General features: G+C 32.4%; 1 protein-coding gene across 1 annotated transcript; it reads left to right on the top strand.

Annotated features, from left to right (window-relative positions):
* Positions 1–11,017: 11,017 nt before the first annotated feature.
* LOC149190878 (aspartyl protease AED3-like) lies at positions 11,018–12,750 on the top strand. Its single transcript, XM_089413458.1, has one exon. It carries the CDS (start codon positions 11,119–11,121, stop codon positions 12,463–12,465), a length of 1,347 nt encoding a protein of 448 aa, XP_089269584.1. The 5' UTR covers positions 11,018–11,118; the 3' UTR covers positions 12,466–12,750.
* Positions 12,751–19,429: the final 6,679 nt, after the last annotated feature.

Here is a 19,429-nt window from a genome sequence, read left to right as displayed (position 1 = left end):
AAATTCATAGGGGGGGGGGGGGGTGAGTTCTTGAACTTCAACACCATACCATTTTTCTTTCTTTACTCCTATATTCCATGATGATTAGGTTTGACAATAAAATACATGCCCTACGATTATGACTATAAATAATGACAAATTTCCATACAACATCCAAATTTATTCTTTGAAAATAATGTGTGTGAATAAAATAGACAACATTTACAAATGATATAACGTTTGTTATAGTGAATTAATAAAAGAACTAATTGATAAAAAATTATCAATTAACACCCTATAAAAGAACACTATAAATATATATATATATAATATAAATATATATATAATATATATATATATATATATGTGAATTGGTAGAACAAAAATATATGTTATATTTATTTATATTTCGGGTGGGCATGGAGGAAAGAAATCCATTATGTATATCATGCCTCTGGTTGTCTCAAATTTTTCATATCATCTACATTTCACAATACAACATTTAATAATTGGTAATCCAACTCAATAATCTCAAATGATTCTCCTAATATATTGAATATTCTTAACAATAATAGTAATTATATATTTTGAACTTGCTTTACTGATTTTGTAGAATCTACCATGATGACACAATAAAGTGACTATCTCTATTCATTTACTCTTTCTACACAAAAATGTCAAGCATATTCCCACATTATAAGATATTTCCTCACCCACAATATCTAATCATTTTCTCTATTGAAAATAAATATAATGTGTTCATGATTTAAAAGTGAATGGTGTTGAATTTCTGGGAAACATTGTTTTTTTTAAGAATTACATGTGTACCTTTCTTTCATGTCCTTTAGGAATTTTGATCTCATCTTTTATTATCTGCGCATCCATACTTGCCTCATTTATTTGATTTTAAATTATTCAGCACCTGATTCAAATGTACATTATTATCCCCTTTCCTATTCAAAATAATAGGAAGTTTTGAATATATTCAACACCCCATTATAGTGTACAATCTTTGTCCCATTTCTTATTTAGATCAATTAAAAATTAGGTATTGTAAAATGATTTTATATTCTCCACATAATATAAAATGATTTTTTTTTAGAATAATACATTCATGGTCACTTATTAAAAAGTAAAAAATATATTTAAAACTTTAAATGCCATTGTATAAATTTGAAAATAATAATTTTTAGAGTAAACAATGGTAACACAACAACATTAAATTATGAGTTTAATTAACAAATTTATATTTGAATACCATTCAACTAGCATTTCACTTCATCTATAATACCATATTCATGGTCTTCATCCTATCTCATCTTCATAATCTTTACTAACACATTCCAATATAAATAAAAATGTTTCATTTAATACATAGCCTTTAGTGAAAAAACTCTTTAGAAATGCATACATATATATATTAGTGTTTTCATATTAAAAACTTAAATACGTGTGTAATAAGACAATTATTGTACCCCATCCAAAGCTACAAAAGGTTCATCCATCACAAATAAAAATGAATAATGGGAATTTCATTTGATTTAATTGGAAGGAAAATTGATGAACACATAAAATAAAATGGAAAAGAAGGTTCACATCCAAGATATGAAAATATTGGTAAAATTTCCAAAGTTTTAGATTACTAACTAGTTAAATCTTGAAGACATCACAAAAATAATCATAGGAAAGAGGATCTTGAAGGACTCAAGGTAAGAATGACATGTATGATAGGTAAGGAGGGATTTGAAGAGCTCAAAACAAACATGACAAGAAAGAAGTATTAAGAAGAGATGAAAGAGGAAATGATAAAAAATATATCAGGTTCCCTTATCATAAATTCTATTGATCAAGAAGAAGATTATGTGAATAAATGAATTAATTCCTAGTCACATCAAGAGAACATATCAACATATCATGAGAAGTAGAAGAACAAATACTAGTCACATATGTATTCATTCATCAATATCCACAATTTTTTTACTTTAACTAAGCACCAAGGAACTACTTCTTCCCAAATATATATATGAGTAATTTTAATGTAGTGATACCATGATGTAGATATTCTAGACAGATAAATTTTCTTATCTGAACCAAGTAAGATCTTTAATGAAGATAATCATTACAAATTTATATTTAGCATCTAATTAATTTGTGTGGTATCAATGGATTTGTGACCATAAAAAGGACCATATTGTCTCTTAATCCATATTTATTGAAGAACTGATAGCACATTATGGAGAGAATTTGAACATAGCCTCATTTAGTCAATTGATAAAGCTTAGGGAAAAAAAAATTAGCCATAGAGTTGATTCAACATTTTCGAAAGTCTAGTCATAGAGTGAAGGATATTCTAGATGATAAATTAGTATATCTATTTATGGGTGAATTAAAAGAGTGTATTCAGTAAGAGAAAATTAATTTTATCCTAAATCCATTGGTAGATGTTTCAATGTGGAAATAAGAGTTTAAAGGTAAAATTATGGCTACTGTAAGGGTTTCCATTACTACTTACAACCATCACACTACTCCCTCTCCTAAACAAAAGTAACTAACTAAGTTTACATCTCTCTAAATGGATTAAAGGAAAATAAATGGGGTATGTTTCAATTGTGATAGTCAGTATAATAAGGGGAAAATTTGTGGTGAAAAGAATTATAAAACATAGATTTTGATGAGGAAGAATAGTAAGATCTAGAACATTTTCAAGACCTGTAATGAATTGAAAATACAACCACCATATTTTCCATGTTTTGGATGGCATAATCACTCCATTGATTCTCAATGTAGATGGATATATGAAGTAACAAAAGATAGCAATATTGATTGATTGTGTTAGTACACACAATTTCATCAACAACATATTTGTGATGCTCCAAATTTTAAGTAATGATTGTAAATGGAGGTATTATAAATTGTGCAAGTAAGTGCCATAATATTAAGCCTATTATGATAAATTATTTATTGGAGACCCTAACAACCATAATCCAAATAGGCGGTGTTAATGTGGTCTTATGGAGGTCCAAAGGATAAAATAATTAGGCATAGTGACTATAAATTTCAAGAACTTTCATGGTATTTTTCTCAAATTGAAAATAAATATAACTAACAGGTATTCAAGGGATACCATTGAAAGTGATAATATCAAACAACTTGATGCAGGTAATTACAAAGGGACACTTACAAGTAATTACACTATTGCTCTTAGCATATTTACAATCATTTTAGCTCTCTCTACACTTGGACATCCAATGAGTGATTGAAAATAATTTAAAGATGTATGATGAGATATTGAAAGGTATTCCAATCAATATGGAGTGTGACACTTCATAGTATAGGGATTCATGAATTTTTAATACTATTTTTCATTAAAATTGGAAATCTTTTATTACAAGGACGCCAACAAAATTAAGTTTTTTGGTTATTTTGAAATAACCAAATCCATATTGAGATCCATGTCCATAAATAAATAAATAAACAACAATGATAAATAATATCCATATATGTAAAAAGATAAAAGAAAAAAATATGTATACTCTTTTCACAAGAATTGTTCCATAAACACTCATAAGATATAGCATAACACATACAATTTATTTTTTGAATACTACGAAACCTTGAGGGATTCATATAATTTTAATGAAATTTTCATGGTCTAGGGATTCATGCAATTCAAAAAATTGTATTGCAAGGACACCAATAGAATTGAGTTTTTTGGTTATTTTGAAATTCTAGATCCACTATTTAATTCCAAAGTTAATGAAATGAGTGTCAAATTCCTTTAACATATCCTCTTGATGTCTAGAATCATATATATTTATAGATAATAAAGGAAGTTATTTTAGTTTAGGTAGTTACAAATAATTCTTAATTAAGGTGTGAAATCTAACATAGATAGTTGACGTAAAGAGCCCATTGGATGATCTCAAGTCAAGGTTCAATATGATATGAAGAATTGTTGGACACCTAATACATTACGGTTATAGTGTGGAATGTGAACCATCATGGGGAGTCCAAGGGACCTTGGAAGTTGAATCTAATGGTCATGAACATTGTATCAATATGTGTATCTTATCAATGAAAAATCAATTCACGCTGATTTTGTGATCTTTGGTTTGCATCCCAACAATGTTATTAGAGCATGGTGTTCATTCAAGCCCATAATTCCTGCTACTCGAAAACACCTTCTGCTATTTTTAACTTTTGTCATTCTTTACACTTGGTTTGAGATTCCCTGGATCATTTCTTTGTCTCTATATTTGTTCATGCAACATTTCTCCCCTAAGGTCTTATAACCTATGTTGTCCAATTTTAACCATTTATCATGTCCATTTCATTTGAGATGATTTTTGTGAGAGGGTCTCTACACACTCATTCTATCAGTAAGTGTTCTATTTACGATAACCACTAGATGGTTGTGCACACACAAAAGAAAATATTCCCCAACTATTGAGCAATGTAACATGATCATAAAATATGATAGAATATATATATGACCATATTTCCTTGACTCGTGTCCCATTGCTGCCATGACTCTATATGTTTTTTCTTTACTTCTCCACACTCAAATATCCATTCCATTTTAATTAATCATAGACCTATCTATATCTTGGAACCCTCAGGCTATCTGTTTTATGCCACATATTCGAAATTGAAATTATTGAGCCACATATTTGTTAAATTTGATAAGAATTTGTGATTCTAAGCATATGGAAATGCCTCAATATTAGCCCACATCGACTTTCAAGACATTGAACTCTTATCTCACATGATTAGAAAAATGTAGCTATGTACTAGACATCTTCTCCATCTCGTTATGGAATGCAAGTGGCATGGAAGGCACACTAGTTCCATTGTCAGGACTAGAGTTATTCTGGTCCCAATTATTGTGGTGGAACATTCTTGTAATAATACCAGTTGGATTTACAATATAAATGTTACTTTGAAAAGATTCAACATATTCGTGATGTAGATGTTCATGCTCTACTCAAGGATGCTTGCCAGAAGTTTATTTAGGAGGAAAAATGATAATTGGAAGGATGATGGGGAAATTGGATATTGTTGGATGTCGTTGGGTAATTGATGTTGAGTCCAAATCTTATTACTTTGAAATCATTGATAAGATCATGGAAGTTCTTTTTATGGGAATGTGGAGCCATAAGTAAACAACTTCCAAAGGAAGAGAAAAAAAACTGGAACATCAATCAATTCTAAGCATCACATGATATATATATAAGTTCACTAGTTCAATTGCACTATGTTGTAGCAGTTGCAACACCCTCAAATTTTTTAACCTACATCCAAATTTTTGAGACTTCCTTGCTTTTTCCCTTATATAGTCACAAACACTCGGGCTCATTCCATGAGCTCTTGTCGTGTCTTCACACCCTTTCTTCTTGATCAATCACTGGTCACCTTTTGGCATGTTGATTGATATGTCATGCTTGTGAGTTTGTTCTAGCATTTTGAAGGTTTGTCTTTGTGTGCATGAGTTATTTTTTCTCTATTGATATTGGTCTCACTCACACACAAGGTGGTAATCACTGTCACACAAGCGTTGTCACGATCATTTCAAGACATATCTCAACTATCGTACTTGTCGCTCTTAACCTTTGAGTTAGTCTCACTGGGCACATGTTTGCCTTGTTGGTTGGAGGTGTCTTGTCATCAAGTCGTGCTAAGTGTGTGATCACATTGTCATGTATGCACAAATACACTTGCTTTAACACTTAGTCATTTTCCTGAAAATATGTCAACTGGACAACCCTTCGTCAACCGGACCCGATCTTAGTGACCTTGCATTGCTACCCAGAACTACGCAGAGCTTGAGGTTTTCCTCCAAGTAGCCTCCACCACACAATTCTAGAGATGTTATAGCTTAATAACTCCTAGAATTGCGCAGAAGGTGTCCCAGAACCCGATCTAGTCTACGCTTCCCGCAAGATCTCCCATTTTCTGGTCAACCAGAAAATTTGACTTGAGCTATGACCTAGGGCTGTATTAATCTCCAAAATTGTGCAGAACTTGTCTAGCTTGACTTCCTTGCACTACCTATAGAAATGGCAAAAACATGTAGCACAGGCCTCTGCTACCTGTCACTACACTGTCCTAGGAAATTACGCGGATCTATCAGGCAGGCTTCCCTGCTGACCTGCTCTATAATCAACCCACAAATTGCGTAGAGATGTCTGTAACTTGCCCTTCTGGCCTGCTCTGCAATCAACCCAGAAATTCCACAGAGTTGTCTGTCACCTGCCCTTCTGGCCTATTCTGTAATCAACCCAGAAATTTTGCAAAGATTCCTGTCACATGCCCTTCTTCCCCACTTTACAATCAACCTAGATACTGTGTAGATCTAACATACAAGCTTCCCTACTAGCCTGCTCTGCACTCACTTAGAAAACTGCGCATATCTGCTGGTCACCTGCCCTTTTGTCTCGCTTTGCAATCAACCCAGAAATTGTGTAGTTATGTCTGGGCCCGGACTGTCTCCCAAGATTACACAATTTTGACCAGCAACTCTTGTAGCCTGATCTTGTTCTCCTCTATAAAATTGCGCATATGTTTCTGCCAGTGCATCCTTCTACTCGCACTGTCTTCCTTGGAGAAACTATGCATATCCCAGGTGGATGACCTGTATTCCCTTTGAAAATTGCACAGATTAGCCAAGTAGTTCCCCGACACCCCGCCTGGCCTTCCTCCCAAAAAATGAGAAATTCAGTCTCCTAGCTGGTTTTGTCGTGAAGCTATGAATGTTGTCCCTGATTGTGCAAATCTGCCTCCCAGTGACATATGTGTAACCTTTCCTGACAATGCTCTGGAGCTGTGCATCTAAGCTTGAGCTATTCTCTGCGCAGTTCCAATGCCTTATCCCTCTCTCAGTCACCTGCACCTAAATGGAAAACAATGCATCATGTTAGACTAGACGATTTTTGGATTTGATTTCATTTCATCATGAGTGATTGTAGGAATAGGTACCTTCATGAAACATGGTGTCAGGAAGAACGGGATGAAGAAGGAGCGCATGCTAGAAGACTTTCTCGCAGTCGAATGAGAGAACGAAACACATCGAGGAGCGAGCGAAAGCAACACATATACACACACCATCAAGAAAATACCAAGACCATTGAAGACCCTGTGCACTTTTCCATATGGAGGTGAAGACATATTACACTAAGAGCATATCATCACTCAACAACACAACGACTTGACACAGACATCACAATCAACCAACACATGTCAGCAGTGTCATGTCGAGTTGTGTCATGAATTGTCTCTTCCACATCACTACTATGGGCCATACTTGTTGTAATCAATGTAATGTAAAGTGGAAGTCCAAGAGACCCACATATGAAGTTGAAGAGTCATATAAAGTCAAAAAGTCATAGGAAGTCAAATAGTCATGATGGAAGTCGAAGAGTCACAGGGGTCAGTTATACCCCCTTGGCTATTTATACCCCCTCATTGTATGAGAAAAGAAATTTTCAGCTTGGCTCCTCCCACTTAGCCTTGAGAGTCTATAGTTTGTTCTTTGAGGAGAGAGGAGTGGCTCCAATGTCCCACTACTGGGGCTAGTGATGTATGGTGTACATATGTGTCTTAGATATTTTGCTTAATTCATAAGCTTGTCTCAAGCCAACATGTTTTCACACATGTTTTGTATCTGTTTGTAAGACTATTTATTAAACATTTGTAATGCATATTTGCTTAGCCTATATTAAGATAGTTGAACTACTTTGGTTATTTTTGTAATCATATTTTTGATGTGTTGTATTTTTTATCACTACTGTCTCGCCCATGTGGACTACTCCGTTAGACATTAGACAGACCATCTTTATGTTTTCTCAGTTTTAACGACCGTCACCCCCGTGCGGATTATTCCGTTGGACGATGTACGTGTTCTCCCTTGAACTTTGGTTTTCACGACAGCCACATCCGCTATGGACTATTCCATTGGATGCTAGACAAACCCTTGTTGTTGTTTGCGTGTGTGTCTTCCTGGGTTGGGGCTATTCCCTCTCATCAAGAGGCTCACTTTACCTCCCCCTTTTGACAGTAAGAGAACTCAGACACAAAGTTACATTAAGCACTCACCAGGCATACTCACCTCGCTTTCTTGAAGTTACAAGCATAACACTCGCATGTATTGAACAACAAGAGCTAAGGTAAATATATAAGTTAATAGCAACCGAGCCGTTGTACCAGATGGGACTCCTACACCAAACGATGTGAGGTCTAGTTGGGACTTCATACCAGGGAAATCCCCTTTGTTGGTGGTTCCAACATCGTCAACACACTATAAACATATGCATTTTCCATAGAAGCTAACACCCTCATCAAGTTGGTCATATGGAGGATCATAGTTTTCTATCTTTATCCTTATGAGCATTATGGAAATATTTTCATCCTCTCACTTTGTATATGATAAAAGGAAAATAGTACTAGTGATTGACGATTAATCTTCTAGTTTTGAATCCTAATGAATGAAGCATGTACAAGTGAGATTAAGTCACATCAAGAACACCAAAGCCTCATGCTTGACCAAATTCAGAGTTGCACCCTAAGTCAAAGACATGAGCATGGTCTAATTTACAGTCATCTTCAAATTGACATAAGTTTGTGATCATCTTCAAGTCGCCATTCATGAGCACTTACAGTTAACATAAATCATCAACTTGTAGCTAAATTAGGAAATGTTCTAGGAACTACTGAGCCTTAGCTGCAAGTTTCAATAGTTTGCAGCCATCTTCAAATCACTATTTGTGAGCACTTCTAATTAGTAGAAGACGTCAACTTCCAACTAAATCAGGAAATTTTCTAGGAATTATTGAGCCCTAGAGCCAAGCACCAATAATTTGTTGTCATCTTCAAATTGCCATTTGTGAGCGCTTCTAATCAATAGAAGAAATCAACTTCTAGCCCATTTTAGAAATATTTCAAGAATTGTTGAGTGTTGGAGCTAATTTCTAGAGTTAGTGGTCCACCTTAAACCACCATTAAGTAGAAGAATTCAACTTATGCTACCCATTTGGTTTATGGTCTTCCTTAAACCACTAGATTTAGAGAGTACATTCAACCATTGACAACTATCATAATCTCTTTTCTTGAAAAAACACACCCCTTTTGATTAAGGGGGGATTTTTGGATACATAATATGTTAAGGTTATAATGTGGAATTTCAACCATCATGGGGAGTCCAAGAGACCATGGAATACAGCGCCATAGTCATGAAAATTGTATTAATATGTATATTTGTTTAATGAAATTCATCCACACTTATCTTTTATCTTAGCGTCATCCCAAAAAAATGAAGAATAAGATATTGACATTAGTAATATCCATGTTAAATGCACTCACATCTCAAGGAAAAAAAAATAATCATCATGGATCACACATGAATACATGGGAATTACAAATAACATGAATCTATTTCCAAATTATACAAATGAGAAATGTCTTCCTCTCTATAGCCTCCCAACCTCAAAAAGCTACTTTGATATGTAATTTTAAAAATAGATCAACCATATATAAATAGAATACATCTCTAGTCAACTATCATATAAAAATTAATCAATACAAAATACTAAAAAATATGAATAAAAACTAACATAAATACATCTGTTTTACAACAATTAACATTTAAAAATCTTGCAACATAAAATAAAATATAGATAGTAGATTAAAAAAATCCATTACAACCGGTCTCTATACAACAATGCATAAAAATTAACGTGAATACATCTATATTACAACAATTAACATTTAAAAATCTTGCAACATAAAATAAAACATGATTAAAAAACAAGTCCATTACAACCAGTCTCCATACATCTCCATACAACAATGCACAAGGTTATCTCATCTTATTTGATTTTCCATAAATTAAAATCTCCATACAACGATGCAGAAGGGTATTTGATTTTCCATAAATTAAAATGGATCTTTGAGTAATAGACAAAGAATATGTTATCTTACCTCCTTTTCTATCCATCATAATGGATATTTCTTCTAATTTTTATATACGTGTAACATTTTTTATTCATTATAATATATCCTTTTTAACTTTTATATGCATTATTAAAAAGCCACACAATAATTTGTATTAACAAGTAATTTTAAGAACGGTTCACCCATATTAATTCATTGGAATTATATTCATTCATAAAACTCTTTTCAATTTTAAGAACTCTTCACCCATACTTGTGCATTAATTTATCGCAATTGAAGGGCGTGACTTTTATTAACTAGAGAAATAATATTTAAATAATTTTATTATAATAATAAAAGAAAATAAATATGTAAAATTCAAGCATATCTTTTTACTCACTATTATACTATCACTTTTTAAAAATAAACACTGATGGCATATAAAATTGAGTTGCCATCCGAGAAGTCCTACTCCATATACTTTTGATATTCTTAAATTACACTACGTGATGCTTTAGACCACCACATTGATTTTCTCTTTCCTTTTATTTTCACTTTTAAATCTTATTATTTATCTCACATATTTTCACTTTACTTTACTTGTTCAACATTATTTCAATTGACCTAAGTAAATTAAAGTCGGTTTTGTAACGAGGATGATGTGTGACCTAGGGTGGTTTCGGTCTGCATTCCAACTGTTTTTCACTCTTAGGTTCAATGAGTATGTTCTCGTTCCCATTGCGATACACTGTTATGCATCAAAATGGTTCTCGTTCACATTGTGAGGCACTGTCGTATTCAAAATTTCCTTGTTCGAGATAGTTCAGAAGGATTATCGTTCAGATCAGATGGATTATCGTTCAGATCAGATGGGTGATTTCGTCCAATTTTTTCGGCCTCCGCCATCCAATTCGAGATTGAGTAGTCTGAATCAATCCAAATCCAAATCGAATCAACGTACCACACAGGCCGGCCGAAGAAAATGATGGCCTTGTCGCATCTCAGGGACCGAACAAAGAAATTCCGTGGAATTCCAGTATTGCACGAATAATTAGGCTAGTAAAATGTTCGAAGACTACTGTCCACGCAAGTGGAGATAATGGAGGAGTCCCCACGTATGAAAGAGTGCAAGCCATTCACTATATAACGTCAATGGCTCGGCCTCTTCAGAGAGGAGGTGGATCTTCTGGGTGTTCATCTAATTAATAGAACACCATGATGAAGATGAAGGTTACAGCGATTGCCTCTTCTCTTATTTTGCTGCTTGCAATCGAGTTTATGTGTGGAGTAGCTGAGATTGCTCCCCCATTGAACTGTCGAAGTAGCCACAAAATTTTGAACAGGAAAGTGGGAAAGCAGAGTCATGGTGTTAGCTTCCCCCTTTTCCATATTTTTTCGGAGTGTTCACCTTTCCGTCCTCCTAACCGGACCTGGGAAAGCTTGATCTCTGAAAAAATTAGAGCCGATGCCAATCGTCTCCACTTTCTGAACCGGTCCTCTCGTTCGTCCAAAGAGGACGCCAGCGCCAATGTCCCCGTTAGCTATGGATCGGGAGAGTACATAATACAAGTTGATTTTGGCACGCCCAAGCAAAGCATGTACACACTCATAGACACCGGTAGTAATGTTGCTTGGATTCCATGCAAGCAGTGCCAAGGCTGCCACTCCACTGCTCCAACTTTCGATCCCACGGCATCTTCCTCATATAAACCCGTGGCCTGCGATTCACAGCTGTGTCAGCAAAATTCTGATACCAATTGCGGGGGAAATTCGAAATGTCAATTCGAAGTTTTGTATGGAGATGGCACTCAAGTGGACGGTGCACTTGCTTCGGATGCGATCACCCTCGGCTCTGAAAATGTTCCAAATTTCGCATTCGGTTGTGCGGAGTCCCTAAGGGAAGATACATATTCGTCACCGGGACTGATGGGATTAGGGGGCGGATCGCTTTCATTGTTGAATCAGCCATCCACAACCGAATTGTTTGGCGGGACGTTTTCTTACTGTCTGCCCAGCTCATCTGCATCTTCGGGATCCCTTGTGCTTGGGAAAGAAGCCGCCATTTCTACTCCTGGTTTGAAATTCACCAAATTGGTAAACGATCCCTCAAACCCAACATTTTATTCCGTGAACTTGATCGGAATCAGCGTTGGGGACACAAGGATCTCAGTTCCGGCAGGGGAAGGAACGATCATCGACTCGGGAACAACGATCACCCATCTCGTTGATTCTGATTATGCGTCTCTCAGAGACACTTTTCGGGGGCAGCTCCCCACCTTGCAGCCGGCATCCTCTGATGGATTCGATACTTGTTACGACTTCTCTTCTTCTTCAGTTGACGTTCCCACCATAACGCTGCACATGGATAATAATGTCGACCTGCTTTTGCCCAAGGAAAATATTGTAATGAAACAAGATTCGGGGCTTTCTTGCTTGGCGTTCACGAGTAGCGATTCTGGTTCCATCATAGGAAATGTTCAGCAACAGAATTGGCGTATCGTTTTTGATGTTCCCAATTCTAAAGTCGGATTTGCTCAGGAACAATGTTCTGCGCCTGCTTGATTCTCGTTTCCAAAAAATATCTCATCCATCCATTTCCTCCTATGTTTCATCTGCAACGTCTAATTCTCGCCGTTTTCTCCGCGTTGTGTTTAAAAATAGATTTCCGCCGTCGTATGAGATTTAGGGGACAGTAGCAGCGCTTGTGTGGTCCCCCTTCCGTTCTGTGTTCAAAGTACGTTTGTATTTCCATTGTCAAATCAAATCGGATGACCTCCCTGAGTTATGCAGTTGTTTCTTTCTCGTTTTCCAAACTTACGTTATAAATGATAAATTAATGGAGTTGTATATAGTGTTATTTTTTTTTTAGAGTTTTTGGTGTCTGTTAAAATTTTGAGGTGAAATTTCGATTTGTGTTATTTAAATTAGGTTTTTGATTGTATATATGAATTCAGCATCATAAAAAATTCTTAAAACATTTCTATTGTACAAGATTTATCTATCAATCTTATGATTTCATTAAATTCTAAATAATTTTTGGAGAAATTAAACCAGAAAAACTTTCAAAAAAAATCACTAAAAACAACACTAAATCAATATTTATGTTAAAACTATATTTAATGCAGTCACCTAATGAATAATAACTGTGTTTTCACTTAATACAACGAATCTGTTTTAAATGGTATTAACTTTTTAATCAATGAAAGATAACTCGTCACATATGGATGCGAATCGGCTTTTAAAATATATATATCCACTTTAAAGTTTAAACCATAAAAAGGGTATTTTTTTTTATAAGAGTTAATTTTCAAAAGTTGATCTTGTTTAATAACAAAATAAAAAGAAAAAATTATCTTGTGTCATTATCTTTCACATTTTCTTGTTATTTTTATCATAGTATATTCAAAATGTTTATTAAAAGTATAAATATTTCAATAGAAATTAAAAATAATATCTGTATAAAATGGAGATATGATAATTTAGAGAATTTGTAAGTTTAGATATTTATTAAAAATAAATAAAAAATATGCTATTTTTTATTTTGCAAAAAAGATTATAGATTAAAAAAACCATTAAAATATTTTGGAAAGAGACCAATTATTTCAAACATTTCCAAAAAAACAAATTATTTCAAGAGTAATCTTGACGATTATAAAATATATATTTTCAAGATATATTTAGAGACTATTAATAATTAAATAATTTCAAAAATTAATATATCTAGTATTAAATTAAATAGATATGCAAAATCAATCTTTGTGCAAAGTGCAAATTAATTCTTGACAATATCATCTCCCTTCTTCATCGCCAACTAATTACTAATAGACAATACACACATATAGAAATATAATACAATAATTAAAGAAGACAATTATATGGTCATGTCAAGGAAAGAAAACATAATGTAAATATCAAGGTATGAAGTTGATCTCAAACATATACATAATAATGATAATCTAAAAATGTGACATTGTTTTCATCAACTATAACGAGCCTAGATCAATCTAACTTTGGATCTACCATGAGTTGAGAGAGATCAAATCCTTGAAGTAAAAACCTTTACTCAAATTCTACAATCCAAAAAAAATTGCACCTAAAAAGATTTGATTATTCTAAACACATAATAAATGATTAAATCCCAAATTCAATAAGTGTAAACTCGTAATGTCAACAAAAAATAAAATGACCATAAAAAAATTATAGTTATTAATAATGTGTAACTTTAACTAAAACTAATCAAATATATATATTCATTTTTGTTTTTTATTATAATCAATATTTTAAATATTTTATTTTTATTTAAAAAAAATAAATATCAATTCATATTAAACTTAAATACAATTACACTGTTAATGCAACAGCGGAGATGAAATCAAATTGCTTTTGATATATCAAAATAGCGGAGATAAAATCAAATTGCTTTTGATATATCAAAAATAAGATCGGTAATAATTGTAATAATCAATTACGCAGGTGAAATCAAACTTTTTAAAATCATAATTCGTTCTGTCATGATGGTGTAAGCTCATTTCATTGTTCGGGAATATTATATTTCTTGTGGAATCCCGGAAAGGAAGCCAACCAATCCTTAGTGAGTGCCCAGTTTAAATAAATTTTTTTTTGCAGTGATTTTATTAAAATTTAACGTAAATGATATATAAAGGTTAAAAATTTATTAAATAATTAAAAATTTTAAATGAAAGTTTATGGGTCTGTGATAGATGGTGAGTGGGTTTTTTAAGATATTTTTTGATGTGAAGTCACTAGTTTAATTCCCGGTTTTGATTAAGATGATATATTAGATATGATGAAAATGTAGTCTTGCCACTTTTACAAAATAAAAAATTTAAAAAATATTTAAATTATAGAAATTTATTAAATCATTATAGATTTATTTTAACTTTGAATTTATCATGTGTTCAGAGGATCAAATCTCTTAAATATAAACCTTTTTCTAAGTGCAAAATTTGAAGAAAGGTTTACACATTAGAGATTGATTCCCAATGGATATATGCTAGTTTGAGTAACACATTGATAAAATGTTTCAACTATATAATTTTTTTTATTTTCACTTGTTGTATATAATATATACTTAATAGAAGTTGAAATGTTTTATTTATGATTCACATCATCATATTTGAAAGTAAAAAGCATCTCTCTATATTACACAAATATTTTATTATTACTATATTTTTGTTTTAAATATTAAATGTTAACTGAACATAAATTGAATTATATGTCATGTAATACCAACAATATTCTTTTTATGTGTGGTTTTCAAAATCCATACTAAGTAGTGAAGCCTTTGTACTAAAAATTATATCAATTTTTTTTACTTTTAAATACTTTATCTATATATAAATTAATATAAAAGTAAAGTGGAAATTGAAGTGTTTTATTTCTAAAAGAAATTAATATTTTTCTTCTTATTACTATCTTTTAATTTACTAATATAAATAGTATTTTATGATTTTTAAACATTAGTTTATTTAATGATATCTTCTCATGCTACATATATCTTCTCATGCTATATATATATATATATATATATATATATATATATATATATATAAATATTTTTAAATATTTTAATTTAAAATTTATATATAAAATATATTTAAAATTATATATATTAAAGTTTACTTTTAATATATATTTTTAATTTGAAAAATTAAAAATATATTTATATTTCACATTCTAGAAAAAATAAAATTATTACCCTTAACAATCCTATTGATTTCCAGAAAAACATATACTATACAAACATAATATAACACAATTTGTTTAGATCATAATACTATTGATCAACCAATTAAAATAAAAAAAACAATGATAACGCTAATTACCTATGATTACACATAAAATACTAAAAAAAAATTATCAACACACAAACTAGACATCAAATAGAGGGAGGCTGAAACTTCTCCCCAACATCAACATCAACATCGCCATAATTCTTAGTCCTCCTTTGTTTTTCTTGAATTTTGACTAATATATATGGGTCATCGTCCAAAATAATCAAGTTTTATTGTGTTCCATCTAATTTTTTTTCTTGTTTCTAATTAACTACCCTTTTTGTAACTTCATTACCTAAAATTTCAATTCAAGAAACCTTTTTAGACTTTGCTTTAAATTTTCTTTTGAATATCCAAATTGTACCTCTTGCTATTTTTCCTTATTCTTCTAATCTAACTTCAGTACCTAAAATTTCAATTCAAGAAACCTTTTTAGACTTTGCTTTAAATTTTCTTTTGAATATCCAAATTGTACCTCTTGCTATTTTTCCTTATTCTTCTAATCCTTGAACATTTAGTAGGTTTGAACTATCTTAAAAAACATTTAGTAGATTTGAACTATCTTTAAAAACTTGGTTTCTCATTTCAGGCTTACAATAGAAAACCATGTTTGTTATCCAAAACATTCTCTCTTCAAGCCTTACTTAGACTTAGACTGTCATTTAGCCTTAAAACCTTTCTCCAAATTCTCCGTTTCTTATTTTGATGTTAAAATATGGTTTTTCATCTTATTTTGATGATGAACCATATTAAATAGTTAGAAAAATGTGAGTAAAACTTTGATGATATAATTTTTACCTAATTTTTTTTAGGTTTTATTATATTTTCTCTCTTCCCATCCCTTATAGTGCTATCATTATAGATCATGTAACACTTTCAAATTCCATCTTATTAAAAGATAAAAATCATATAAATCCAAATCATAAAGAAAATGAAACTGAGATAGAAAGAAATGATCATGACGCATGAATTCCACCTTTGAAACCTAAACAAATTAAAGCTAAGCTCCTTTCCTAAATAAGCACACTATGAAGCTAACCCGCCATCCCAACTTAGAATAGGAGCATAAAGAAAAGAAAAGAAAGCAAAAAGAAAGATGACTAAAATACGTGGATATACAACAAAGAATCTTTACCTCTTTCCTCCGGCTTTATTCTCTTTCCACCTGCTTTATTTGCAGCTAAATTGGTCTACCACATACTACGAACAAGCTAGTGAAAGAAAGGATTGTGATTTAACCTACTAAAAACATTTTGCTCATCATTTGAGTTTTTTGCACGACCGGCCAACTGGTGAGCTTAAGTCGGTTGCAAATTCCTTGAATATTCAGAAATCCGATGGACATGGATGCGGTCAAAAAATTGATCACACCCATGTCCATCGGATTTTCGAATATTCAGGGAATTTGCAATCGACTTAAGGATACCCCGACCAACCATGATAAGTGAACCGAAATTATACATTCCACCAACTTAAAATTTGCCTAGAAATCTTATTAATGATTATTTGGGACCTGTAATATCATGTCAAATATGGCCAGAGAGTAGTTAAACCCTATAGAGTGGTACATTTCTGTAGTTTTGAGTACAATGGTTTCGTTCATTAATTTTTATTGAAAAACCTCACACTTTATATTTTTAATTATTTTAATTTGTAAGATAATAGATACATTCATGTCAAATTAAATTATTGAGTAACAATCAGCGTGATAGTTGTGCACATTTATTTTGGAAAGTTTAATTCAAACCCTCGTCATGGCTGTAATAGAAGCTAAGTAGGGTTCCTGGTTATTCGGGGTATGAGAAAACGATGTGCACCGAAATCTTTTTCTTCGTGGGTTTGCGTGGTACGTTGCTGAGAGACTTGTCACCATGTTGACGTTGGTGTGATGAAAACATGGCATCCTTTTTTTTGTTTTTTTTTTTTTTTTTTTTTTTTTTTTTTTGGCTTCATGGTACATGCATGATATTTGTTGCGCCGTGTCCCATACTTTTGTCGCAATAAGAAAAATCTAAGAAAATCTTAAGAAAAACATACAGCAGACATGTGAATATTCTTACCCAGCCCACTAACCTGCACAAATAAGGTTCGTAGACTAGAATAGCATCATTAGCCTTCGGGCACCCACCACCATTGGCCACTTTATGCTATGTTGCAATGGGAACGAAGCCCATTTGAATTTGAATTATTTATTAAAGATAATGTTCAACAAAAAGTGTGAAAAACATAGTGGGAATATGGGATTGAAAAAACACTTGGAATTATGGGAATCAAATTATGGATACAAAAGAAAAGAAAAGTACAGTGGAAAGAGAGGGAGTGATTATGCAATGGATATTGTATTTTGTACATTGGTTATATTAAAAAATTCTAATATAAATATATTTTTATAATAAATTAATATAAAAATAATATAAATATAAATTTTTATTAAATTAATATATAATATAAATATATTAATCTAATCTAAATTTGTATATACAAATTAAATTGATAAAAATATATATTTATATAATAAATCACGTATTTTTATATTAATTTTTAACTAATACATATATTAATTTGATATATATATCATATATTAATTTTCAACTAATACATAAATATATGGTTTATAATATAGGTATATATTTATATATTAGTTTAATTTGTATATGAATATATAATTCAGATATCTATTTATATATGTGTGGGGCGATTATATTAAAAATAAATGCTATATTATTATTTATTATACAAATACTATATTTGTTATTAAAAATAATTATATATTCAATAAAATATTCTTTTTTTTTGCTGAAATAAGTGTTAGACCTTTTAATCAGATTAATAATACTACCATATTACAGAATGTACACAAAGAGAAGTGGACCACCTCTAGCCTCAGATACCGAGCCTAAGGTCCACTCATCGGACCCGGGACCCGCAAAAATATGACAACACAACCACAAAAGATAATCGGAAGCCCTGACTGTTCGATCTATCGTCCAAGATCTAACGGTCATGCACAATATCAGGTCGATAATAAGCACGCCCTTTAAATCTTAAATCGGACCCGACAAACCTATAGAGATTGCTCTATAAAATTTTCGGGTCTGATTTGGCCGATATCCCTCGCGCATGTATTCCGCTCGATATCCACCAGATGCCTGCGATTCTCGCCCATCTGCGCCACTTGCTCGTTGTTTAACCCTGCTTTCGGACCCAAAGCCTGATAAAGCTGCTGTTAGAGTCAATTTCGGATCTGAATGGCACGATAACCCCTTGCTATTTGCAATGCAGATATGATGCGCTAGCTGCTATTTCCTCTATCTGCTCGTTCTTTAACCAATCTCCCTGCATCGCCAATGACAGGTCTTTCTGTAACATGATTCAAATTCATGTAAATCCCAATGTTGTTAATAGGATTCTGGGCATGTATTCTAGCCTAAGGACCTACCATTCTTATTGTTTATTTCCCTGGACTGTTGTTTCATGTGGACTACCATTCGGCTAAATTCGGAAGACTACAACCTGCTAGTCTCCCCTGCTCTAGCAAAGCTCCGGGTCTACATTCGCTAGTTTGAGACACTCCTCCCTCAATCTACCCTGGGGGATCTCACTCCATTTATAATTCTTGTTGCTTGCAGTATAGAGAACTCCTTCATTAGTTAAAATGTTTGCTAATTTGTTGGCAGTTCGTCGCACATGAGTGAAACTTAAGGTTCTCATGTTCTGCAAGTGGGATTGAA

This window comes from Pinus tabuliformis, chromosome 3_1, assembly GCF_031772625.1.
Source record: "Pinus tabuliformis cultivar Carrire ecotype Pingquan chromosome 3_1, CPIR1, whole genome shotgun sequence".
Lineage (NCBI taxonomy): Eukaryota > Viridiplantae > Streptophyta > Pinopsida > Pinales > Pinaceae > Pinus > Pinus tabuliformis.
The sequence above is the reverse complement of the archived record's forward strand: the minus strand, read 5'-3'. Positions and strand labels throughout refer to the sequence as shown.